Genomic DNA, 27,986 nt, shown 5'->3' with positions numbered 1-27,986 from the left:
ATCAGACTGTGCAAGAGTCGGTCTGTGCTAGCTGGTCTAATTTTTAAGTACTTTATCAACATTTTTGCAAAATATCAGCCAACTAAGAATAATTTACTGTATGATTTACTTTAGACTTTAAGCTTTGCTGCACTTCAACACAATGGGAACTAACAATTATACACAATTTATGAATGACTGCTGCAGCTTAATGCTAAAAATCCTCATGCTGATACAATAAAATATTTTACAATGATCAGTTTTGAATGCTTTATTCATTGATTAAAAGAATATACATTTAACATAAACCATACAACATCAGTCATCAGTTCAAACATTCAGCTGGTTTCCTTACATTTTCTGTCAGGAGTTTTTTAATCTGATCACATTTATAAGATAAAATCTCACCACATCTGGCATATACACACACTGTGCCAGTGGATTCACTCTACTGATGTACATATAAAATCCGCATGGTATGTGCTCACTGGAGACAAAACAGCGCACACCTGTCAAAAGGTCATTTTAATATAAGATGGTAAAACCATTTGTAAAACACATATAAACTTTTTCCATAAATAGAATCATATCTGGACATCTGTTGCATAAATTGTGTTTTCCAAAGCTTACAATATAGCAGCCAGGTCTCAGCACTGCTGGGCACCCACGTTGGCCACTTACTTTAATTATTGCAGACTGTCCTTTAACATTAAATGCACAACATTCGTACCACTTAAAACTGGGGTCAGGTGGAAGTCTCACAGAGACCACGTCTGTACCGCGGTTGCCCTGAAACAGTTAAATCGGCTTTTAAAGCCTCTCAGATATAACAAGATTTTAAAACATACTTCATGGAATGTTCTTCATGCATCATAGCAGCTCATACCTGTGATAGAACAAGCTTTGTATTTATTTCCTTTCCTTCCTTTACATTCACTATTCACAGTGAAACAGGTGCATGTTTGTTTAAGAGTTCTGAGGTTGCTGACTGAGCCACAGCACAGCTGTGTACCACAGGTCGAAATTCGACCTTATATATTACAATCTAGCAGTATCTGGCAGACCAACAGTTGGCCTGCCCCTGCCAGCATGTGGGCACTTCTTCATTTTTAATCTATTCTTTGGCAGCTGACACAGGCGCTGACAGAGAAAGTCCAGTGACTTGGTTGCTAGGGATTTCACGACTAATGTTTGTTTGCAAAAATGTACATTTAAATTTATATCTTCATTGTTATGGTTTTACCCCATCGGAATGTGTAAACTTATATTTCCTTTTAAATCTGGGCCCAAAGCTAACTCATATGGAGAAACTGAGATCATGAGAATAAGAAGCTATGACGAATTTTCAAAGGATCAGAAATCCTACAATTTATAGTCTTAAAAGCTCGCAAATTCAGGTGAGTAACTGGAAAAACTACACAATGCTACAGACGACTGCTTAATAAATGAGAAAAAATGTAGCGAGTAGTAGTAATTCATGCTTCAGAAACTGTATGTGAAATTAAAGTGAAAGTTTACAGTGAACTGGCATTGGGTAGTCTTCTCTTCTATTTTTTAAAGCCTAATAAGTAGCATACTACCAGATTATATGACAATGATTGCATACAAATCCACCGGGCTATGGATAGTTAAAAATTGGCTCCTGAGCACTAAACTCCGACATAATAGTAAAATAATAGAAGATGCAGTTACTCAGTAAAAAATATAGTTAGCCGGCAACCTCAGACAACCTTCGGCTGTATCTCTATAAGGTTTGGTAGACAAGTCCATTAACCGTGAAAGCCCTAAACGTTGCCACTTTCAGCTTCTAAACCAATACCCGACTACGTTCTTTGATCAAGAAGTAGAATACACATATATAATTCTATATATCTAATACTGATTAAACACAGCACAAAAGGGGTTAATTCACACTACTGAAAAACATAATAGGATCCTACTTGCATATGTAACCACAGGAATTGTAAATAAAAAAAAAGCTAAATGCCTTCACTGAAGCTTTGCATCTCTCTATAAAAATGATGAGTTGGCTCGGTGAAGACACTGAGTAATTCTATGTCCATGACTGCATGCCAAGGTCGACCCAATCCAAGGGATACCTGCTCAATGAGGTTATGTACTGGATCCACATCCTGATCAGCCAGTTCACCTTGGTCAAAATCAATGCTTTCTTCTGTGACTTCAAGCACTTTCAAGTCAGAGCCACGAAGACGAGCGATTGCAATGAGGTTATGTGCCCACACAGTGTAACCTGGGAGGGTGGGGGAAAAAAAGCGGTCACTTCATTGCAGAACTGCTTTATTAAAGTGTTTAAAACCTGAGAACCTGACTAGAATGCCTTTTCCCCAACTGATTTTGCTTCTTTTCCATTTGGCAACCTTTTTTCTGCATTTCTTAAAAGTTACAAGCCATAAGGCTCACATTTATTCTTATCGAGAGGAAAAAAATGTCAAAACACATTGTAAGTAGTTCCCCCTCCCATCGAACTTTGTTGGATCTGCTCCCTCCCCCTACAAAGAATAAATAAATCTACTACTCCTACACATTTTTATTTAGACTCTGGGACAAACCAAATATTTTAGACCTAAACTACTTGACAAGTTTATAGGTGTCATGTGCAAGGAAGAGTGCATTATTAATCATCTTAAGTGAAAGTATAGGTGTAAGAACTGCATTAAAACTGTGTTTGTAGTACAAAGGAATTCTAAACAGGTTTGATTTTGCTGTGTTACAGTTAGACCTATTTTCTATGACCGGATTCCATTTTCGCAGTCGTGATCTTTCCTCACAGATCATGGCACTTTTCATGAAAACCAAGTCCCTTTAATGCTGAAAACTTTTTCACTCAATTGCAAAATTATCTTAGCTGAAATTAAATAGGACAATTATAAAATTGTCTCTGCTATCTACTAGAAGTTCATATTGTATTTCCCCCAGAAAGTGAAGAAAAAGGCAAATTATATTCTCAATTACTTGTGAACTTGCTTTCTGTAGGTTGGCTGAGAAAACATGCTGGGTTCCTCCTACCTCACTGATACCACTAAGCACAATCCAGGATTTTCCTCCTCTTTAGGGTGCTCTCCCCTTTGCTTCTCCAGTTTATTCCTTCTAGTATGAAGTAGCTATAAGCTTGCTCTTCTTCCCACCTAAGATGCAAATTCTCTTGTCGAAGTCTGGACTTGGAAAGCCCAGTAAAGCGGATGAAACTACAGTCTCATCCAAGCCACAGAAAATTATTTGGTAAATACAAACAAGGTTTGACTCTCTCGGGAATGGTCTTCAACAATGTAGATAGTGGATTCTGTATAGCAGGCAACCTGTGAGAAAACATCTCAGTGGGGAAGGGGAGAAGACAGTGGAGGCTGAATTAAATGAGCAAGTATGATGAAGAAAGGGGAATGAGAATCTTTCATCTATTGCCCCTGAAGTTTCCCACAGACACACTGCTCAAAGCACTCTGCAGTCCAGGGCATCTGCAGATGCTGACATGATCAGTGGTAATGCCTAACTAAAGAGCAAAGAACTCTTAAGAGGCAACTTTGTAATATTCACTCACTGATGCTTTCCTTGTCTAGTGCAGTGGGCTGGAAGTCTCAATGTACAAGGAACATCAAGAGGCCTAGAAGGCTGTAGGATACCAAACCCAATCAAGAACTCCACTTTTAGGTACTACTTTCCAGAAGAATCTTGGCCAGTCCACTATATAATTCAGAATTAATAGGTCCTTACTGAGAGAAAGAACAGGAACACTCAAGAACAAAGGGGGTAGCCAAACAAGGATGATTCAGGTACATGATTTGGAGGAATGCTATTCCCTGGATTACCCTTCTGAATACTAAGGCGGCTATCATGACCCCTATAGCTTTTCATGTTAACTTCTGGAAGCAATGACTATGCTTCTGGTAAGATTTTAGAAGCCAGAAAGGACCCCAATCCAACCAAACACTTCACGGCAGGTGGGCAGGGGGGGCTTTGTAGAGATCTCTTACATCATGAAATCTTGAAGCACCTCTTCCCCAAAGTCTGAGATTGACTCAGAGATTGCCTTTGCTCCACGGGGAAGATTCTCCCCCCTTTTCATGCAAGCTAGGTGGGCTTGCTTTTTGGCCCCCGAGACTGCCTCGGTACTTCCTCACTCTGATTGCTTCAGAAAGATTAACTAGCAGATGTTTCTCTGTGAAAGCAGACAAAATTCTTAAGGCCCCAGTGACAAAGCACTTTTTCAGGAGGCACTAGTGAAGTAGATTTCTTTTAGCCTTACCTGATCAAGTGACAAACAGTAGCCAGACAGATGCAGATCAAGTAAATCCTAGTTACTGACTAGTCACCATTCTCTGAGCTGTCATAACTAAGTTACAGAATAGTTCATTCTGGCTTGAAGGCCATTTACAGCCTTTTTTGAGGAAAGATATCAGATAGAAAGGGATTAAATTGTTAGTGGGTGGCACTAAAACCCACTATTTGGTTTTTGTTTTCTATAAAGAACAAAATTGCTGTGTTGAGCTTAAAAGGGTTTATTTTATCATTACATGTTCCTGAGAGGGTTTTTGTTTTGTAATTGTTACATATAAGTACTTAGACAAATTGCAAGAGGAGAGGACAGGTATGAATAGATTTCATTAACAACTTCCGAGAGTACAGGGAATGGATGCAAGATTCTCTTCCCCTGCCTCTCCTCTAGCTGCTACGACATTAGATGTAGTTATCAACAAGTCAGACTCCCTTTAAAAAAAAAAAAAATTTCTAAAGTTAACATTGAGACATTTTTTACTGCCATTCGGGACCTAACAGGATAGAACTTGTGATTTCTGAATTGTAAGAAAGTTTAGAAGCTGTCCTGTTTATAACAATAATAAAAACAATGCTTCCTTAAAAAGCACTAGAAATTATGGAGAACAGAGTATCCAATACGAATATTTTAGCCTTTTCTGAAAAATCTAAAATTGATTCTTAAGATAAACTGCTGCATTTGGAACCTGTTACAGCAAAAATGTAGTGTTCACTTCCAAGTTCTTAAATATTTTAAGTTAACACAGAACTTAGATGTTATTTTTATTCCAGCTGACAAAATAACTTCCAGGCAGTCTGGTAGCATAAAGAAAAAGAGCATATTTTCCCAATTTAGGCAAGTTACGAGAAGCACAACTGAAAGTATTGCATCTTGAGATCTGATTTTACCTATTTGGGCATCTGTCTTTTCTCCCACTTAATAGACAATAAGTTACACTAAGTTACTATCTTTTAAACAGTCTAAAGATCTGACAATTATGTAATTTCCAATTCTCTGCTTATTAAAAACTATTAAAATTTTGCTTTTCTATTGCTTTACCTGAATGTTTGCTGGATAGACATGTGACAACACTATATATTCTGATGCTGGATTTGTTAGCTTGTAAATTTACACAGCTATTTGTTTATATTAGATATGTCTTGGGAGGATGTCTGAATTTCCCCCCCCTGTATTGTGAGCAAAGTTTTTGGAATAATAACTGCATCAAATCAATAACAATTTGGTTAAATTTTAAAAGTTAGGTGGCTAAAGCAAGGCACCTAAAATCACATTCAGTCACTTAGGGCACAGCTATACTAGAGAGTTTACAGCGGCGCAGCTGCACTGCTGTAAGCTCTCTAATGTTGCCGCTCTAAACCAATGGAAGGGAGCTCTCCCAGTGGCTTACCTACTCAAGCCCCTGCGAGCAGCAGTAGCTATGCTGGCACCCACACAGCGCTATACTGGTGCTTATGTTGGTGTAACTTAAGTTGCTCCTGGGAGTGATTTATTCACACCCCTCAGCGACCTAAGTTATGATGACAAACTGTGGAGTAGACATAGCCTCAGATGTGCTGGTTGCACAGAATTAGAACTGACATTTGACTCTAGGAAACTTACAGCGAATATAAAAAAAAAAAAGATCAAAGAATTTAATCTTCCCTATCTGATTTCCAATGGAAAAAGAATTAAAAAGTTTGTCATCTGAAGACTCTTTCTTGCAAGTATCTGACTCCCCCCACCTTGGGGCAAACAGTGGCGTTTGAACCCATGCCCTTTGGTGCTAAAAACATGACCCTCTGCCACTTGAGCTAAAGGATTAAACACCCTCATCCTGCAAGATGTTTGAAGAAGGAGCAGGGGTCCCCGCATATAGAGCGGATCACGGGATTATCTATAAGCACTAGCAGACTCAAACCTTTTGTAGCTGCTCCACATAAGATATGAAGAGCCACACTAGTGTTACATTAGTATTTCATTTCTCTATATTTGTTAAATGAATATTACCTACTTTTGTCTGCTGCAGGTCACTAGTTGAAGTCAAATAATACATAAGAGCAAATTCCTCTCTCTCTGAGCCTAAGTTCAGAATGGATTAGAGGTTCAGGCCATGGCTACACTAGAGAGTTGCAGCGCTGGTGAGGGGGTTACAGCGCTGCAACTTAGGATGTGGCCACACTTGCAAAGCACGGCCAGCGCTGCAACTCCCTGGTTGCAGCGCTGGCTGTACACCCGGTCGAGCCTCGGGTGTAGCAATTCCAGCACTGGTGATCCAGCGCTGGTCAGCAAGTGTGGACCCCACCAGCGCTTTTATTGACCTCCGGGGTATAAGGAGGTATCCCAGAATTCCTGTCCACAACAAACCAGAAGAAAGGGAGAGCTTGGAGTTCAGCCAAACTGCTTATTTAAAAAACAAACAGAGCTCCTGTTTGCTGAGCGAGCCGAGGCAGGCAGGGGAATTACTTTGGAATGTTCACAGCTGTTTGCTTGAAGAGAGAAACAGCACTCTCACACGGCAGAGGGGGAGGGGGAAGTCCATGTTGAGCAGATGCTTATCTGGTCTGACGGCTATTTAGGAGTACATAATTTGCATTTAGTGAATGACAGAGGGGTGGGCGAAGGGGTCAGAACTTTTAAAATGATTGAAGGTAGGCACTGTGTGTCTTCCAGTCCTTAGAACTTGCAAGGCAGGGAGCTGAGAACAGTGTCAACTCCAAAAATCCATTCTCTCTGTCTCCTCCATGCTCCCTGTCACATTCCACCCCACCCACCTCTTTTGAAAAGCATGTTGCAGCCACTTGAATGCTGGGATAGCTGCCCACAATGCACCACTCCCAACAGCACTGCAAATGCTGCAAATGTGGCCACACTGCAGCGCTGGTAGCTGTCAGTGTGGCCACACTGCAGCACTGGCCCTACACAGCTGTACGAACACAGCTGTAACTACCAGCGCTGCAGAACTGTAAGTGTAGCCATGGCCTCACAGTAATAAAATAGTTAGTACAGACAATTTATGACTAGTGTATGGAGGCATTTGGCCAGGCACTCACCTAAAACTACTTTAGGGGATGAGAAATGAAGTTTATGCTACTCTCCCTCCTGCAAGTAGATCAAACTGAGAGAATATATTCCAAAAACTTTGTCAGCCAACACTTCAGCCTGTTATCTGCTGCTAGATCCTCACTAGATTGGTAATACACATCATCTCTCACCCTAGCTTCATTGTGGGCCATACATATTTACAACCCGGAAGTAAGATCACCTAACTCTCACTGCAAAATGACTAATGCTAAGCAGCAAACATTTCCAATTCTCATATCCACAAGCACAGATACTCTCTGGATAATACACAGTTTAATGTAATAAAGATCCTCCACACACTCAAAATAAAGCTTTCCAGAGCACAGAATATTATACACCACCTTTTTTTTGGACCCTTACAAGAAAAATTTTCAGTCATCCTCATTTACACGAGCAACCTAGTAAACTCCAAGTGAGAGCAGAGTTGCATAGAAAAATTTGTTTACAGTCAGTAACTTACTAGTTACGTGATTTGTTATGGAATAACTAACAGTATGTGGAATGACTTTACACTTTCAAGTTTGATGGTATGAGAATGTTTTTTCAGTATCTTTATAAAACAGCTTCTACAATTAACATCTCCTGCAGGATTTTTTAGGGCAGTAACTAAAGTTATTAATACAAAAAGTGTATGACTGTGATTTTTAGAAATAAGACTGAAGCATAAAAAAAATTCAAAGTCACTTACTATGTTTGGGCATAGAATTACCTACCATGAACTGCTAGGAGAGAGAGCCTTGTGCACCTCCACGCTAACAAAACCAGTGGATCTTCATTACGGTTGTCACTAAGATCTGGGAAACCAGACATATCTATCACATCATTCATTAATATAAAATGAGTGAGAAACTTGTCATACTGCCTGGATATGAGGTCAACAACAGCCCCTGAAACACAAGTGATGTAGCTGTCAAAGTGAATCCTCTCTAGTGGGATACTGGGCTTAAGAATTCTTAGCATGTCATCACTCTTGATATCAAAAGCCATAATATAGACCCGAAGATTAGTGCTGTTGCGTGTCAGTGCCTTCCAATTCTCATCTTCTGGCATGTTTTCCAAGGACTTGTGCATTATGGAAATTTTGTGGACCAGAAGAGAGAGTCGATGCAAAGGCACATGGTTGCTATCAGCCAGGACTCTTGCCATTTCAGCTGTAAAATCACAGAAATCCAAGGCGAGTGAGCGCAAATTCACAAAGCGCTCCAATTCAACTGCAGTGATAAGAGTGGTATTACCAGGGATGTGGTTGTCCAGCAAACTCAGGTGTTCCATGGTGTTGGCAATGGGGTTTGATAAAGATGACAATGATGTGGGAGTGACTATTTGCAGCATAAACCCACAAGACAGCCACTTCAATTGCCTGCTATTGGCCAATATTTCTTCAAATAGCTGTTGTATTCTGCAAGAAAAACATAAGCAACAATGACCCCATTAAATATGACTTAATGTGGTAATACAACTGCATAGCATTCTATATCTATTCAAGAAAGACTCCTCTCTTTCAGTTAGGGTGCAATTCTGTAGCTGTGCTACGTGAAGAACTCCTTGAGTAGTCAGTGAAAGTTTGCAGGTGCCATACATACAGAAATCAGGCTCTAAACTACTTTAACTTCTACCAAACTCAAATGATGCTGCAATTGTGATTTATCTTGGGAGGGGAATACATGTATTGATTGCTCTTGTGGAAAATGTTGCCCTTTGAATAGAAGTATCCCATATTTCTCAGCGCCAAACTTTTTTAAAACAAAAGTTTAAGGGAATCCATTCAGCCATTTTGGGGTTATACAGATATGAGTAACTACTACTTTAAAAAGCCTCTGATGCTTCATGCTCTGATACCTCTAATGCAGTCCCTGCCCCACCCAGCCCAACAGCAAGCTTAGTATGTACAGTATATAGCCCTAAAAATGTGTTAATGCTTTTTGCCAGATTTGGAGAAATTTGGTTTTGAAATATTTGAAACTGGTTAGCTGACCACATTCATTACACCTCTCTCAAGTGCATACAATAGTGTGGTTCTTAAAATATTTTCGTGTGTGCATACTGGATCATTCCTACAATTACCAGCAATTATAAGAGTTTAAGTTGGGATGAGCATGATTTGGACCTGGCAATATTTTAAAATTAGATATCCGAGTATCAGATTTATGTGCCTTTTTGGAGAAAAAAAAAGTGGCCCAGGCTCACCACACAGGAGGGGTATCCTGCATCTATCCTGACCATCTGTCCCATCCCTGTAACATTTTATGAACAGATCTTTAAGTTATATATTCTGTTCACATACCATACCTAAGAGAGGAAGGAATTTGATTTGAATGTACAATTGTGAATCACACAACTTCAGCAATGTAGCTAAATGCTCTGGACTGGCTCTAAATAAATTATTTGATCACGTCCCCCAAAGCTGCTAAAACCCAGCTGGATTTTTCTCTTCCTCACCACTGACAAATGCTCTTCTGAGCACATAGAACACATACTGTGACTAATATACATGCATGCATATACACCTTCATGTGCAATCTATAGCACTTGTCACTTAAGAAGGAAAAATATAGTATTTGCAACAGGCGAGCTGGGTCAGGTTAAATATGTTCCTGTTTAAAGGCATCAAGGAATGCAATGCAATGCAAAGATCTGTAACACAAAATTAAAAAGATAACCATGCCAAAAAATCAAGTGGTTCTGAGCTAAATTGCTACATAGTACATACACACTGTGTATACAAAACACACACACAGGCAGTAAGGAACATTATGTAAAGGGCATCTAATCTCATAAGAAAATTAAAAATGAAAAAGATTGCCTATCTTTAGTAAGGTGCTATGATGAGCTTACCATTCTAACACATTTTATCTTGCAATATCGTATATAGTCACTTAAAAACACATCTAATATTTTAAATTAATTTTATAAGTCTTCCTTCTGCAATATTTATGAACAGTAAATTTGAAATGCATGCATGTTCAATGTGGTATTACTGCATATGCCTAAAAGTTTTCTTGTACAGTTCTCTCAATTTGATGCCTAATAATTTAAATTGTGCTTCTCTAATGACTAGATGCATGTTTAATCTTAAAAAATACTATTTGAGCATTTTGCTTTTGATTACCGTAAACTGTATTGGATTAGCCACAATTGCACAGTTGTAGCTTCTAATACTGTTCTGTACTAGAAGTAAGTTTCCACTCAAAGCAGGGATGCTGAACATTTAGAAACTCAAGTGCACCACAGTTTTCAGTGGTAATAGTACACAAATCCCTGAATTTAAACCTAATTAGATTCTGGCGGCAAAACTAGCCATCTTTATGTCCACCAAAAAATTATACAGCCACTTCACCTAAATTTTTCTAGCTATCTAATGCTGAGCCAACCCTTCTAGTCCCACCCACCCCATTTTAACCCAACTATATCTCAAATATTTAAACAACTTAACTGAAGGTATTTTATGTTACATAATAACCACCTATTGGGCTAATAAAAATGAGGCCCAATAGGGAGCACAATGAAGGTATCATCCAACTACACTGCCATTCATTTTAACAATGCACTTCCAGTAAGTCCTTTAACTGAATATGGCACCTCTAATCTTGGAGAGCATAAATTTAACAGTTCAAGCTATGGTCTACAAATTTAACTACATAGGTACCAATTTCTATTAATTTCCTCATCTTATTTTCAGACTGGATGTTTTAATTTCAATTGTCTACACTTTTCTGATAAGTAAGCCCTACTTCTAATTTAATAGATAGTCTCAGAACAACAGTAACTAAATGTTTCTGAAAATTGTTCAATAATCTACACAAGATAGTGAGTTGGCGATCTCAGTCCAGTTTTCTATGGCTACCAGTCCATTGAAAAGCCACCCACAATTAGCACTCCATGGCATTCTTGTTGAGAGTGTCAGAAGAAAAGCCAAAAGACTGAATAGACAGAGACTGAACTAGAATTTTCACCCGGCTGAAAGTGGTCCTGAGTCAGGATTGAGGCACGTTGGTAGGACTATGCAGGATGCTGTTTCTGTTCATCGGATAATGCAGTGTCAATCCAGCATCATTCCTAAGCACTAAATTCACTTATTTAAATTGGCTCAATTGGTATTTTTAGAAAAATTAAGATTAATTAACAACTGTTAGATGACGAAGTAACATCTCAGGCATAAGAGTTTTTAAATAGTTACATTTAATTCAATGGTGGAACATATTTTCTGTAACTGCACAATGCACTGCATTTACATGATGTATTGAACTTCCCATAGCAATGGTTAAATAAAATGAATTTGTAAAGAGAAAAGTTATATTTAAAACAATGAACTGCAAATAGAGCATAAAAAACCTATGCACTATAAAACTGTTCTACATGCAACAAATCATCGTAGGAAGAGCACTACACATATTATTAAAAAACAACCACGACCTCCACAACCACAGTAAAAGCTTTTACTTGGATATCTATAAAATTGTGCCTTGGTACCACAAAATACAGTATGAATGTTACATAATATCTCCCACTGATCTCAATTTCTGCATTACATAAGCACAACAGGGTGACAGACACAGTAGGAGATGCATGTCTGAATTTCAACCATATTGTAAATTAAAGTCAGGACCTATGCATTAGAGAGTTCAATGTTTATGTACATAGGGGTTCGCAACCTTTCAGAAGTGATGTGCCGAGTCTTCATTTATTCACTCTAATTTAAGGTTTCGCGTGCCAGTCATACATTTTAACATTTTTAGAGGGTCTCTTTTCACAAGTCTGTAATATATAACTCATCTATTGTTGTAAGTAAAGTAAATAAGGTTTTTAAAATGTTTAAGAAGCTTCATTTAAAATTAAATTAAAATGCAAAGCCCCTCAGACCAGTGGCCAGGACCCAGGTGGTGCGAGTGCCACTGAAAAATCAGCTCACATGCCGCCTTTGGCATGCATGCCATAGGTTGCCTACCCCTGTACTAATTTATCTGTAGATATCTATGATAGTTCCAAAGCTACTTTAGCTGTAGGCACACGGATGAGGAAAGAGTACCCATTCCCCTCCTAGAATATTGGGATACGCAGATTTCCTCTCCTCCCCCCACCACCACTGGCACTCAGTGCTTGTCTACATTGGCAAGTTTTACAGTTATACCAGCATAACCCACTGTGTGGACATTAGTTCCAGAATAAGAATGGCCTTTTCAGTTTAGCTTACACATTTCCAAAAGGGCATAAGCAGACGTGGGAGGATTAGAATTTTTGTGGATGGATATCGATTTTAGTATACACACAAGCTGACAAAAATATATTTCCATCGATCATTAAAATGTACAGACAGGCAAAGAAAGAAAAATACTACTTGAGAACAGAGGTTCAGTTAAGCATATTTACTTTGTAGATTTTGACATCGTGTTGACAATTTGTATTTTAACGGTTATCAAACTTTAACTTTTTGAATCTCAATATCTACTGTCATTAAACAATTATTGTCTGAACCCCATCCCCCATAATTTCCTGCAATTGTGAAAATTTAAATAGATTAAGATAAAAAAAACTTCAAAAAGTAAACCTTGATGTTATCTGGCAACATTTAAAAAAAAAATAAAAAAGTTAGTTCTGTCAAGCCTAGATATAAGCTTAAAAACCCAAACAAAAAGCCACTCTGATTCTGCAGAAAGAGTGTTCACATTGGAGAGGGGGAGGGGAAGAAGAGGGTTATACTGATATAATTAATAGTTTAAGTTCACACTTCAGCTTATACCAATATAGCTTTCCTATATGGACATGCCCTTAGGAATTATTCTGCAAATAAGTAGTTCTCATTTTAAACAGGCATGGAGTCTTATGATAAATCCATATTTGGAGTTCACTCACGACCTTATTCAAAGTCACTTGTTCCCTAAAATTCATTTTTCTTGTATATACATGTTTATTTTGTCAGGTGACTTCAATTCCTAGTGCAATTTTCCACTCAGCCTCAGATCAGCAACAGTATATACAGTGCCAATGAAACCCTGCTCCTCTCTCCCTGGCCCCAATACCACTGCATTCTGTTTGAGTCATCACTTGGCAAGAGTGAAAGTATTGTGTCTTCATGCACTGTCTGCAGAGACTACCAAAAATGTGACAACTGAGGGTGGTTTGTTACACGAAGCCACTAGGAGCTTAACCAAGATCAACTCTTCTCATATACATCACCCAATGACCATCAGATAACACAAAAACAGAAACGAGATGAAATCTCACTACCAAGCTAGAGCTTTTTCAACCTAATATCCTGCATTCTCATTATCAGTTCTTTGAACCAGCATGATATTTTTGCCAGTGTGTACAGAAGAACTTACTGCTTAATCTTTTTGCCATCTGGGTCCACCTTGCCGAGGTATGTATTCGATATACTTCCATGTTGCTGCAGAATGCTTATATCCCCAAAAAGACTTAACTTCTGGAGGTTCCTATAAAAATAGGTTTTGTTAGTTTGCACATGAAGGTAAGGCAACAGTGGGGAAATCTTAAGGACAATTATTGAACACACGTAGCAAGGGCACACTTATGCACAGGAGGTATCGTCCAGGCTGGAACAAGTTGCACTGTCTATAAGTTTGGGACAACAGACAGCTTCCAAATAAACTAAAAGTTTAGATGGAGCTTTTCAAGAGGAGCATCTTGAAATGCCAAAATCAAAAGCAGAAGCAAGAAGTCTGATCAATTTTGAGTCACCTTACTATAACAGTCTGAATATGTACCTAGTTGTCTAGCAGAAGGTTATCACCAATACTCCTTGTGACATCTAAGTGCATGTTATCCACTTTTGTCCTTAAATAAATTTATTTAAAATCCCATCAACGACACTGTATACGTATCTGCTTTTCATTATATGAAAAGCTGCACTTAATGCTGAACACCTAGAACTCTAAGGCTATGTTTAAACTACAGCAGCACAGACATAGTGCTGCAGCATAGTATGGACATTTACTCCAGCAATGGAAGGAGGTCATCCGTCACCATAGTTAATCCACCCCTCTGAGGCAATAGCTAGGTCAAAGGAAGAATTCTGGGGCTTAACTACATCTCTTGGATATGAATCTATCCCCCACAACACTCCCTCCCCACCCCCAACACAACATAGCTAGGTCCAACTAGGTTTTAGGCGTAGACCAGGCCAAAGACAGTCATGAAGAAAGTTTGAAGAAAATCAGCATTTAATTTACATTGTATCAGACAGCAGATAGTTTTTTGTAACATGCTTCATCCAGCGGCCCATCATTCACAATATGCTTTTTTAAAGAGACATCCAAGATTATGATGTCTAACTATATTTAGGGCTATCAATAAATCACAGTTAACTCAATTAACACAAAACAAATTAACTAGATTAAAAAAAGGTCATGATTACACCATTTTAATCTAATGGTTGAACAACAGAATACCAATGTAAATTTATTATATGGTAGAACCTCAAGAGTTACGAACACCTCAGGAATAGAGGTTGTTCATAACTAAGGCTAAGATTTAATCAGGGGTATTTTTAGTAGAAGTCAGGACAGATCAGAGACAAGAAACAAAAAATCACAGCCCATGACCTTCCATGACTTATACCATAAACCCCACTGATTAAATCTTACGGGAGGGTGGGGAAAGGAAGGGAGCCCCAGGCTCCAGAGAAACGGCCGATGCAGCTGGCACCAGGGCCATTCCTGCAGCAACTGGCTGACGGGCTGTCCAAGTGGCTGCTGTGGCTGTCCCCAGGGCCTCCTGAGCAACTCACTGCAGGGTCAGCTGCCTGGGTGGCTCTGGGTTCAGCCACACTGACCATTGCAGAAATCACAGAGGTCAAAGGAAGTCACTACTCATAACTCTGAAGTGTTTATAACTTTGAACAACGTCATGTTTGTTCTTTCAAAAGTTCACAACTGAACATTGACTTAATACAGCTTTGAAACTTTACTAGACAGAAGAAAAATGCTGTCTAACTATCTTAATTTAAATGAAAGCACAGAAACAAACAGTTTCCTTACTTTACTATAAAAGGGAAAGTTTTAAAGAGTTTGACAGTTTGTGATCACAGTTCTGTACTGTATTTGCTTTTCTGGGAGAAGGAAGGTCTCTGTCGCTGCTTTATTGCATACTTCCAGTTCCAAAGGAGGTATGTTTGTAACATTGAAGTTCTACTGTAAAATTTTTGGATTTTTTCTACATTTTCAAATATATTGACTTTAATTACAACACAGAATACAAAGTGTACAATGCTCACTTCATAATATTTTTTATTACAAATATTTGCACTGTTGTAGCCTGCACTGCAAGGTATTTACATGCCAGGTATGTTAAACATTCATATGCCTCTTCATGATTTGACCACCATACAAGAGGAAATGCTTCCACACTGATGATGCTCTTAAAAAACAAATGCATTAATTAAATTTGTGACTGAACTCCTGGGGGAAAATTCTATGCCTCCTGCTCCATGGTTTTTCCTGCTTTCTGCCATAGATTTCATGTTATAGCAGTCTCGGATGATGACCCAGCATATATTGTTAGATTTAAGAACACTTTCACTGCAGATTTGACAAAACGCAAATAAGGTACCAATGTGAGATTTCTGAAAATAGGTGTGGAACATGTCGTCAAAAGTTTTAAAAGAGCAGCACTCCGATGCGGGAACTACAGAATCCGAAACACCAAAAAAGAAAAATCAACCTTCTCTTGGTGCCATCTGACAGATGATGAAAAGGAAGGTCCTTCAGTCCACACTGCTTTGGTTTGTTATCAAGCAGAACCCACCTGTTCTCACTTTCAGTCATAATTAAGAAGCAGGCAGAATTATCTATAATGTAAACTTGTTTGTCTTGGTGATTGGCTGAACAAGAAGTAGGACTAAGCGTACTTGTAGGCGCTAAAGTTTTACACTGTTTTGTTTCTGAGAGCAGTTATGTAAAAAGTAATCACCATGAAAGTGCAACTTACAAATGTAGAGAGATTGCACTAATACTTGTATGAGGTTAATTGAAAAAATACTATTTCTTTTATCTTTTTACCGGGTAATATTTGTAATAAAAATATAAAAGTAAGCACTGTACACTTTATATTCTGTGTAACTGAAATCAATGCATTTCAAAATGTAGAAACAAATCCAAAAATATTTATAATACATTTAAATTGGTATTCTATTATTTAACAGTGCAATTAAAACTGAACAATCACAACTTTTTTTAATCTTGCAATTGCAATATTTTAAAAAACAAACAGCCCTAATAAAAATATACACAAATATATAAATTAATTCATTTTATGCATGTGTGAGCAGATTGGTCAGTTTCACCTTCCCCTATACAGACAATTTCTCCCATTTGTGTGCCCCCTGACCTCCAACAATCAGTGAGGGTAAAGGCATTAAAAAACATGATGGTAAAGCCACAAAAGAAGGTATAGGAGGCTCCAGTGCAGGTATGCCACCTGACATACTTTTAACATGCATGTCATTTTTCAAAAGTTAACAGGATTCCTTCAAATATTGACATATTCTATAGGTATAATTTATTCCCAGGACTCTAAAAACATGTTATTTTGGTAGTGTAACCTTCCAGGAATCCTAGTGAAAGTCTGGAGGATTGTAAGAGTTCAAACAATCTGTTTATTTTGGTCACTATAATTTAATCTATAGTTTACATAGAAGAATGTACAAAATTAACTCTTATTCCAGCTGTTTTACAGGTAACATGTTTCTACTTCATCACCACAGCAATTCCGAGAGGCAGCACAATCAGTGCCAGTGTAGACATGAAGAACCATGAGGTTTTAGTACTGTGCTGGTGCATCATCTCCCACATGTATTCTGATATATGTATAAAAAATGAGAACAGCTGCACTGGTCCAATGTGTGGCATGAGGAAGAAAGAGTTGATTGCAAAAAGAAGTAAATAATATGGCCATGATCAATCCTAGACAAAGACACATTCTTAGACCCTTTTTTCCATCACTTAATGCTCCTACTGACACCACCAGAAATGTGATGAGGAACAGTACAATTCCCTTATGCATGCTTCAACAAGAAGTCACCACACTTTCAGGACTTAAAACTTTAAAGGTGCTACATCCAAAAATCTGTTCCCAAGTTTACTATGTGAATATCAGCAACACTAAAGCCCATGCTGCAGCACCAGGGAACCTTCCCTGGGCTCTTCACTGCACTTTACTAGATGACTAAATCTTCATAAGATATTTCACTTGCAGTGGAAACAAGGATACGTAGAGGGGATGTCTCACTTTGCTAATTTTTAGGTCCAATATATCACCCTTTATAATCACTGTGCACTAGCACTACTAGAAATCTCTTGTTTAGTTTGCGATCTGTCATCACTTCCTACTCTGATTTCCTAACAGCTGTCTCCTATAGTTGTATCTGCTGTCTATTTCGTCTCCTAAGTGAATGAGGGACTTACTAGCAAGGCCTCAAATACTCCACAGCAAGCTACACCTAAATGCTTCAACAACGTTCCTGTATATACAGCTTTGGAAGTTTTCATTAAAATATTAAAATGAGTATGATCAGTAGAGTACCCCAAGTTATTTGATATTCTATTTTATGCTGACTATTCTCATTTTCAATATAAAAATTGGAGGCATACTGAAGATGCCTAACTACTGCAAATAAAACTGTTGGGTGAGGGGAAAGCTCAAGACTTTGGCACCAGAGAAGGGGGATAGTTGGGGTTTTTTGCCCCTAGGAAGCAGAGAGTCAGTTTAGTATGATGAAGGAAGTAGAATGGCTGGATGTTTCTGCTAAAATGATTGGCAGCATCATATGTAATGCTGAGAATGAAACTGTCATCTTCAGATTTCAGATCAAGTCATTGAGATGAATGAGGCAGTTTCTGAGTCTGCAGATGCTCTGAAAGATGGGAAGACATTACATTATTACATATAAGGGCTAGAAACTCTCTTTTTAAAAAGCTTTGATCTGGAAAACAGTGCTGTACAAGGGATTAGTTACGCACCCACAGAACTGCAGAGCACATAGGGCCTGTTTAAGAGTCAGTATAATCTCACTACTTATAGCCCATTGTTTTGTTTCAAGATTACATTAGTAGCAGCAAATGGCTACAACACTTTGTGCTAGACACTGTACAAACAAACTAGAAAGTCTCTGCCTCAAAGAGTTTACTATTTAAGTAAATAATGACAGCTACAGTGCGATTTAGTTCTGTTCTCTTTTGCATTTGCTAGCCACATGATCGTTATCACCACCTGTAAGTCTAAGCAATGCTGAACTCATATCCCCTATAGATCATTAATGAAAATGAAAAGAACAATACTGATCCCTATCGGTTTAACGCTGCTAAAATCGGTTTAAACACATAGTGTAGACCAGGCCTGAGGCTACACCCATCCACACAACGAGGCCATTTATATCGATATAAAGAGCTCTTTAAACCAGTCTCTGTACTCCTCCCTGACGAGAGGAGTAGCGCTGAAATTGGTATTACCATATCGGATTAGGGTTAGTGTGGCCGCAAATCGACGGTATTGGCCTCCGGGCGGTATCCCACAGTGCACCATTGTGACTGCTCTGGACAGCAATCCGAACTCGGATGCACTGGCCACGTAAACAGGAAAAGCCCCGCGAACTTCTGAATTTCATTTCCTGTTTGCCCAGCGTGGAGCTCTAATCAGCACGGGTGGCGATGCAGTCCCAAATCCAAAAAGAGCTCCAGCATGGGCCATACGGGAGATACTGGACCCGATCGCTGTATGGGGAGACAAATCTGTTCTATCACAGCTCCGTTACAGAAGATGAAATGAGAAAGCATTTGAAAAAATCTCCAGGCTATGATAGACAGAGGCCACAGCACAGTGCTGTGTGACAAGTGTAACGGAAAGCCAAAGAATCAAATGGATGCTCATGGAGGGACAGAAGGGGTACTCCAGCTATCCCACAGTCCCCGCAGTCTCTGAAAAGCATTTGCATTCTTGGCTGAGCTCTCAATGCCTGTAGGGTCAAACACATTGTCCGGGGTGTTTCAGGATATATCTCACCAATTTACCCCCTACCCCCCCGTGAAAGAAAAAGGAAAAAAAATCGTTTCTTGACTTTTTTATGTCACCTTATGTCTACTGCATGCTGCTGGTAGATGCAGGGCTGCGGCAATGAATAGCAGCATCCTCTCCCCTCCCCGGTGGCAGACGGTACAATATGACTGCTATCCATCGTCATCATCAGTCCGTGAGTGCTCCTGGCTGGCCTCAGGTGAGGTTGGCCGGGGGCGCCTGGGTAAAAATAGGAATGACTCCCGGTCATTCCCAGTAGATAGTACAGAACGGCTGGTAACCGTCCTCATCATAGCAACTGGGGGCTGAGTTTCATTAGCTCCCCCCCGCCTTCATGTCTAAAGAAAAGATTCTTTACTGCCTGGACTATCATAGCAGCTGGAGGCTGCCTCCCCCTCATTTTATCTCACTAAAAAGTCAGTGTTTCTTATTTCTGCATTCTCTATTACCTCATCACACAAATGGGGGACACTGCCACAGTAGCCCAGAAAGGTTGTGGGAGAAGGGAATCAATGGGTGGGGTTGTTGCAGGGGCACACCTAGAATGGCATGCAGCTCATCATTTCTGCGGGATCTGACATGGAGCGGCTGTGCTCTCTGGTTCTCTAGTACACTTGCCCCATATTCTAGGCAGGGCTATCTATTTTTAGCTAAACCATAAAGGAGGGATTGACTCAGGGAGTCATTCCCATTTTTGTCTTTGGGCCCCCAGCCGACCTCAGCGGAGGCCAGCCAGGAGCACCCATGACAGCAGCAGATGGTACAGAACGACTGGTAACCATCTCTGCTACCTTGCAATGACAAATGAATGCTGCTGTGTAGCACTGCAGTACCACCTCTGTCAGGGGCATCTAGTACACATATGGTGACAGTGACAAAAGGCAAAACGGGCTCCATGGTTGCCATGCTATGGCATCTGCCAGTGCAATCCAGGGAAAAAGGGCGTGAAATGATTGTCTGCCGTTGCTTTCATGGAGGAAGGAATGAGTGACGACATTTACCCAGAATCACCCGCGACACTGTTTTTGCATCATCATGCATTGGGATCTCAATCCAAAATTCCAATGGGCAGGGGAGACTGTGGGAACTATAGGATAGCTACCCACAGTGCAACACTCCGGAAATCGATGCTAGCCTCAGTACATGGACGCACCCCGCCGAATTAATATGCTTAGTTTGGCCGCAGGCACTCGACTTTATACAATCTGTTTTACAAAACCAGTTTATATAAAATCAGAATAATCTCGTAGTGTAGACATACTCTCAGTAAAGATGTGGTCATTCTGACTTCCTTAATATGCTGAATATTTGGCCCATAATCCTGGAGCCTCAATTTAATTCCTGAAATTCTTTAAAACACATTATGCTGACATATTGAAGTTTTACTAAAATCTAGATTCTTGCTCTCCACACTGATACAGATCAGGCAGGTAACTGGATGTGCTAGGTATTCACAGGGGAGAGAAACAACAGACATGAACGCCTTCCTACTTTTTCTCAGAATGGCTCTGACAGGGTAAGACTACACTTATGGATTTCAACACAGCAGAATAAAAAAAGCAAATATTTCTCCCTCCACGTCCTCCCCCCCTCCAAATAATCTTCCTGAAAAACCACCATCTTAATAAGAGCATAGATCTTCTGATGACTCATGGAAAGTTTCCCCATACCTGCTACTTACTTGGAATTGTTTTAAGAGATGATCTGTTCCTATTGCTCATTCCCCCATTAGAAGTCATAATCCTTTGTGATCCTCACAATTTGTTGCGATATTGTTACAAAACAGGATTTTGACTTCTGGTCAAAAATAATCAGCAGGAGTAGAACTGTTATGAGAACACCAAGATCCTTTTTAATGCCCATGTATTCAATAATAAAGAATGAAGAAACATTTCTTCTAAATACAGCACAAGTTTTGTATTAGGAGACTGTCATTCATAACATTCAATTTACAGTAATTCTGGATCTGCATGCCTGTGATATCAAACACAAGATTTATAAGATGGCCCTCTGGAATGTAAGTGATTTCCAGCAGCAAGACTCTCAGTCTATTTTATGTCATTTGTCAGCAACTATTAGTAATAGTAATTCATTAAATCCTTCCAGTCTGTGAGAATTAGCCAAGTTTTACATAGAATTTTTTCCAAAGGTTCCCATAATCATCTGCTTTAAAATCAGCTTTGTTTAAGTCTTCAGCTTTGTTTTGTACAGTGTATGGATAATTTAGCTAGTGGAAGAAGTGTACATCATCATCCAGTACCCAACAGAGCATCAAAATTCTTCACTATTTTTAGTTTTACAGGCTGACATGTGTCTTGCCTCAGGTCCTTTGGTATATATCCTCAAAGAACCATAAAGTCATCTAAAAGATTTTTTTGCACTTAAAAGTTTTTTGAAAGTTATATTGAACAGTACAGTAATGCAAAGAGTAAGTTTGATTTATAAGACCACAATAAGGCACAATAGTTTATTTACCAAAGTTGAAGTAGTTAGCACTGTATTTTACAAAAACACTTACCCCACAATGGTAAGAAATCAGAGCTGCAGATTCTCTGGTTTCATTGCCAGAATGACATCCAAGAGGCATAAAAGAACCATCTGATTCTCAATCTTCACTCATTCCCTTTGGTACCGCCTTTGATATGACTGACGCAGAAACTAGAACTTCTGCAACTTATTAGATGTACTTGTGGTATAGCAATGAGTAGAACTGCTATACTAAAGACTAAAGCAAGACTAAAGCACACCCAGGTTTTTTGTTTTTTTTTTAAACCTTTCCTCATACATCAGGCTTTCTAAACCTTTTAATTTTTTGTTGCTCTCCTCTTGACTCTCTCCCGTCTGTCCACAATGAGTAGAACAGCTTTCCAAACAGTTGACTTGGGTTGAGTTACCCCACCAATGGAGAAATGTGGCTTTTGCCTGAAGGTATATGGGACTGAATGCACCCATCTCATCTGATCTCAGAAGCTGGTACTTGGATGGAAGACCAAATGGGCAGGATCAAGCATACACAGATCATCCTTGACTGGTGTCCGTCCAACCTAATCTTAAAAATCTCCAATGACAGGAATGCCATAGCCTCCTTTAGAAGCCTATTCCAGTACTTTGAAAGTTTTTCTTTAATATCTAACAAATCTCCTTGCTGCAGATTAAGCTGGTTACTTCTTGTCCTACCTTCAGTAGATATGGCGATAAACTGATCACCATTCTCTTTATTACAGCCCTTAACATATTTGAGGGCCTTTCTCAGTTTTCTCTTCCTAAGACTAAAGCACACCCAGGTTGTTGTTTGTTTTTTTTTTAAACCTTTACTCATACATCAGGTTTTCTAAACCTTTTAATTTTTTTGTTGCTCTCCTCTTGACTCTCTCCTATCTGTCCACATATTTCTTAAAGTATGGCACCAAAAACTGGACACAGTACTCAAGCTGAGGCCTCACTAGTGTCAAATAGAGCAGAACAGTTATCTCCCATGTCTTATAAATAACTCTTATTAATACACTCTGGAATTATATTAGCCTTTTTTGCAACTGCATCACACTGTTGACTCGCACTCAATTTGTGAGACACTATAACCTGCAGATGCATTTCTAGCAGTACTACCAAATAGACAGTTATTCTCCATTTTGTAGCTGTGCATTTGATTTCTCTCCTTCCTAACTGCAATACTTTGCACTTGTCTTAAATAAATTCATCTTGCTGATTTCAGACCAATTCTCTGATTAGTCAGGGTTATTTTGAATTCTAATCCTGTCCTCCAAAGTGCTAACAACTCCTCTCAACTTGCTGTTATCTTCAAATTTTATAAGCATACTCTCTCTTCCATTATTCAAATCATTAATATATTAACTATTGCTGGACAAAGGACAGACCCCTGAGAGACTCTACTAGATACATCCCCCCAGTATGACAGTAAGCCATCGGTAAGTATTCTGAGTCCAGTTTTTCAACCAGTCTGCACCCACCTTATAGTAATTTCATTTGGACCACATTTCCCTAGTTTGCTTATGAGAATGTCACCTGGTGCTGTGTTAAAAGACACTAAAAATAAAGATACATCATATCTACAGCTTTCCCCCATCCACCAGGCCAGTAACCCTGTCAAAGAATGATGTTAGACTGGTTTGGCATGATCATGGGTAAAAGCTAGTGATTTTCTATAGTAAAGTACGAGAAGCAAAGTTCATTTCCTTAGCAACTCACAACAAGAACTTGTTCGAGATTAGCGGTCTGTAGCAAATACAGATACTCTTAGGTATTTGGGGTTCTCAATTTGAATTTTCACTGTCCAAATCACTTAAGACAACACTTTTGTGCACACAAATTTGAGAACTCAAGCATTTTAGCACGAAACTCAAACATGGTCATGAGGATGCAATAAAGGAGGAGCATGTATTATGCTCTGGGTATTTATGGTGGGAAATATCTATGCGTTAGTGAAACTACTGTATAACTGGCTCTACCAGAATAAGCACAATGTTTTTCATCTCTAATTATTTACATTCATTTAAGATCCATGTAGCTTAAAATATGCAATTTGACTAACAGTAAAATTTGCACGTCCATACACCATGAATTACAATTTACTGCAGCACCTCTTATTTGTGAAAGGAAATTTCAGATGGAATTCTGTTCTAGTTGAATGTTACCAAAGGAAAACTTGCCAATGCTGTGACATAGTTATGACCTGAATCTGAAGTTAGTCATTCACTATATCACTTCTACTGCATGTTTTTATATGCTGTGATTTGTTTGTGTACCTTGTATTTTGAATAGTGCATGACACTGCACACTTCAGAGGCTGAACTAAATTGCTGGAATTAAATGTGAAGAGGATTCACAGGAGATTCTCCGCAACAAGACACCTGATTCCAACTTAGCAACAAGACAATGATTATTTTGTCAAGGGACCTTGAAGTGCCAAGGCATTTCTTCACCACAACTCATTTTAATTAAAAGGAGCTACATAAAATGGGGGGGACGTTATTTTAGCTATATCAACATGTAGCACAGAGAAGCAAACATTTTACTGAAGAAATGTCTAAAGCATCCACCAATTTGAAAAGGATACAAAGTAGTAGGGCAGATTTAGAATAGCAAAAGCTCCCTCCTAATATAAAAGCACTTGTTATAAAGTGTTTGGGGAATTAGGGATAGCCCCAGAGAGATAGTGAATTTCAGTAATGATACACTGTAGTATGAGAGTACTTTTCACAGGGAGACAGCACATTAGAAATCCACTCACATTTACATTGTTGCCAAGTCAGTCACACACTGTGTTTAAAAATTAGTCAACAAAATGTTAGTATTGTAGTGATGCAGAAATAAAGGCTGTTTGGCCTTTTAAAAGAACTCCTGCACTATGGATTATAAATAGGGCCTTACCAAATTCAGAGCCATGAAAAACATCACGGACCATGAAATCTATATAGTAAAGGGTAAAAGGCCAGATTTCGTGGGGGAGACCAGCGTTTCTCAAATTGGGGGTCCTGATGCAAAAGGGAGTTGCAGGGGGACCACAAGGTTATTTTTTGGGGGGGGGCAGGAGGATTCACGGTATTACCACACTTACTTCGGTGCTGCCTTCAGAGCTGGCTGGCCAGAGAGCAGCGGCTGTTGGCCAGGCACCCACCTCTGAAGGCAATGTCTCACCAGCAGCAGCATAGAAGTAAGGGTGGTAATATCATACCATGCCATCCTTACTTCTGCACTGCTGCTGGCGGTGGCTCTGCACTTTAGAGCTTGGCTCCTGGCCAGCAGCTGCCACTCTCCAGTTGCTCACTTCTGAAGGCAATACTGCTACTACCAGCAGTGCAGAAGTAAGGGTAACAGTACCACAACCTTCCCTACAATAACCTTGCGACGCCTCGCCTCCCCTTCCCCTCTAGGCCCCCCTCCTTTGTGGGTGATGACCCCTACAATTACAACACCACGAAATTTCAGATTTAAATATCTCAAATCATTAAATTTTTAAAGTCCTATGACAATGAAATTGATCAAAATGGACTGTGAATTTGGTAGGGCCCTAATTATAAATAGGTACCTTACAAAAAACATCAAGTTCAGATAGTAGTGTCTGCTGTACTCTCACACCTCAGTTTGATAGATCAATATTGATAAAGAAGTTTTCATTTATTGGCTGATGTATTTTCAAGTTGGCCAACAAGAAAGAACTAGTGAATAGTAACAAAGCTTGACAACGATTGAGACAGACAGCCCTAAACTGTTGACAAGTGGAAGAATAGAGTAAAACGTACTAAAATATAAAGGTTAGGGTCCTCAGTTCAGAGCTGGAGCAGAACTGAGGTTTTCAGAAAGTAAGCTTTACCCTAGAGGAACTGAAAGGAAGATGAAAAATATGTACTCATCTAAAACCAAGGAGGGATTATATTCATTATTCTCTAGCTACAACTCAGGAAAAAAAAGCATGAAAAAACCCAAACAAAAAAGTTTTCTCCCCAAAGCCATAGAAGCCCTAACATGTTTTGATTTTGTACATCATTGTATTCACTTTTCTGATAAGCTAATTTACCGTCTGTGGAAGACTAAGATACCCAAGTTAACATTTATAGCTTTTTTATTGTGTAATGGTGGAGATCCCTTTCCTGCCATACCCTTGCCTAATATTGATGGGGAACTCTGAAGCATCTTAATGGGCCCTTGCTTTTCTGTCTCAGTTGTTTATATGGCTACCATTATCTTAGTAAGGTAAAGAAGTACCATTATCACCATTTTACAATGAGAACTGAGCAACAAGTAGACTAAGAATCCAACACTGTTCAGGAAGACTGTGGCAAAGCACAGAATTGAATCAAGGCCTCCCAAGTTCTAAGCTAGTATCTTAACCACTGAATCATCCTCCTCTTTAACATCGTCTCCCAAGATCAAAGACAATTAAAGGTCATTCATCTTTAATAGTTTCTCTGACTAAATATAAGATTCCTTCTGTTAGAGATTAAATTGTTTCAGAAATTACTATCAGGAAACCGAGCTATTATGATAATATATTTTTCAATACCAAGGTCACATCACAGCTCAGTGGTAGGAGGAACAGCTTAAATTACCAAAAGTGTAACGTGTACATTAGTGTTTTCACTACAACTTATCTGTTGGGTCTGTATATGCATGAATAAAGTATGAAGACACATCTGAAGTATTTTGAAAGAATGGAGTCTAGATATGCACCAGAATTCAAACTTATAGCTCTGATCCTCTCTACATTTGATTTCAATTCCTTTTTTCTTGACAAAAATAATTCTTGTACAGCTCCAATTGTCCTTGAGTCTTATTACAGGTCAGTGTAAATTGTCAGCTAATTGATTTCTATATCTTGTGTTATATTTATATTCCACAGCTAAAATGATACAATGCAAAATATGTTTAAGTTACTTTACATATTGTAACCCTAACACTGTTTGATAAAGAACTCAAAAGACACTAATTTAACAAGTTATTACTATATGTTTTACATACTGTTTATGAACTATTCCAGAGTTTGCACTATAAGAAGTGATGGAAATTACATTTCATAGATACCAAATAAAGCTTCGTTTGAGACAGTTTCTTACATATTGAATTGGTACACCTCATCAAAGCACACTTCCTATGAATATGGAACGTGACGTGTGCATTGGCTATCAGTTTGTAGGTACTTCACAATTTATCTTCATGAAGCATCAGCACATACAGTACGTGACCTATTCCTCATTGCGGCCTTCATTATGCCCTTTATTTTAAAATATGCACAGGTGACATTTAATTGGTTTCCAGGATTTGCTTGAACACACTTTCGGTAAGCAGTTTTACTGAACTCTTTCCCCCAACCTTCTTTTTCTGTTTACAGAGCCAGAGGTTTCTACAAACACATCGCACGAAGGTGCCCGTGGCTGGAGGAAGGGGCCCGCCCGGAGGGGTCCCCAAGAAAGGGGCCGGGTAGGAGGGAATTCCCCCGGCGGAGGGTCAGGGGGCCGGGTCTGAGATCCCCCCCAGGGAATGGGTCTGGATCCAAGCGGACTGGAAGGAGCTGGGCCTGAGAGGTCTCCCCCCACCCGCGGCTGGTTAGCACCAGGGAGCGGGCCAGGCTGGGCCGGAGAGCCCCGCAGTACCTGTTATTGCGGACGCTGCTCAGCACGCACAGCACCAACTCCAGGTAGGTCCTCAGCAGGTCCAGCCAGCGAGGGCAGAGCGGCGTCTCCCCCTCGGCCGCGGCCGCCGCCCCCGCCCCCTCGCAGACCCCGCCGCCGCCGCCGCCGCCCAGGTAGTTGTCGGCGGCGAACTGGACGCGCAACTCCCGCACGAACCAGCCGCACTTGCGCATGAGGAAGTCGAGGCGCGGGCGCTCGGCGGGGGAGACGCGGAGGCTGAGGCGCAGCCGGGGCCACAGGGCGGGGTAGAAGAGACACTCCCGCCAGTGCGAGCAGGCGGCCGAGGCCCGCAGCCGGTCCGGGCCCGCCAGGAACGAGAAGATGTGAACCACCAGCTCGCTGGGCAGGGAGCCGGCGCCCACCGCCTCCCCGCACACCGCCATGCCTGGCGCCGGCCCGAGCCCCGCTGCCGCTGCTGCAGCCCCAGGCCGCGGCCTCGCCTCCGCCTCCTGCGACAAAAACAACAACATCAATGACTAGGCGGA

At 39.9% G+C, this 27,986-nt stretch overlaps 1 protein-coding gene across 2 annotated transcripts; it reads right to left on the bottom strand.

The window, feature by feature from the left end:
• Positions 1 to 222: 222 nt before the first annotated feature.
• Positions 223 to 27,986, bottom strand: FBXO33 (F-box protein 33). Of its 2 annotated transcripts, XM_030559209.1 has the most exons (4): positions 27,463 to 27,986; positions 13,651 to 13,761; positions 8,044 to 8,729; positions 223 to 2,230 (listed from the first exon to the last, which is right to left on the bottom strand). In XM_030559209.1, exons 1-4 carry the CDS (start codon positions 27,969 to 27,971, stop codon positions 1,959 to 1,961), a joined length of 1,578 nt encoding a protein of 525 aa, XP_030415069.1. In that variant the 5' UTR covers positions 27,972 to 27,986; the 3' UTR covers positions 223 to 1,958. The 2 variants fall into 2 exon arrangements, with proteins under 2 accessions (XP_030415069.1, XP_030415070.1); XM_030559210.1 differs by lacking the exon at positions 13,651 to 13,761 and having other exon boundaries at positions 27,463 to 27,918.

Source organism: Gopherus evgoodei, chromosome 4 (genome assembly GCF_007399415.2).
Source record: "Gopherus evgoodei ecotype Sinaloan lineage chromosome 4, rGopEvg1_v1.p, whole genome shotgun sequence".
Lineage (NCBI taxonomy): Eukaryota > Metazoa > Chordata > Testudines > Testudinidae > Gopherus > Gopherus evgoodei.
This window is presented reverse-complemented; position numbering and strand designations above follow the sequence as displayed.

Excerpts from the sequence above, each read along its gene's own strand:
- FBXO33 (XM_030559209.1), bottom strand. The coding sequence starts at position 27,971 with ATGTTGTTGTTTTTGTCGCAGGAGGCGGAGGCGAGGCCGCGGCCTGGG. Across the intron at positions 13,762-27,462 it reads AGCAGCGTCCGCAATAACAG|GAACCTCCAGAAGTTAAGTC; the intron begins GTACTGCGGGGC and ends CTATTTTTATAG. Across the intron at positions 2,231-8,043 it reads CTCTCTCCTAGCAGTTCATG|GTTACACTGTGTGGGCACAT; the intron begins GTAGGTAATTCT and ends CCACCCTCCCAG.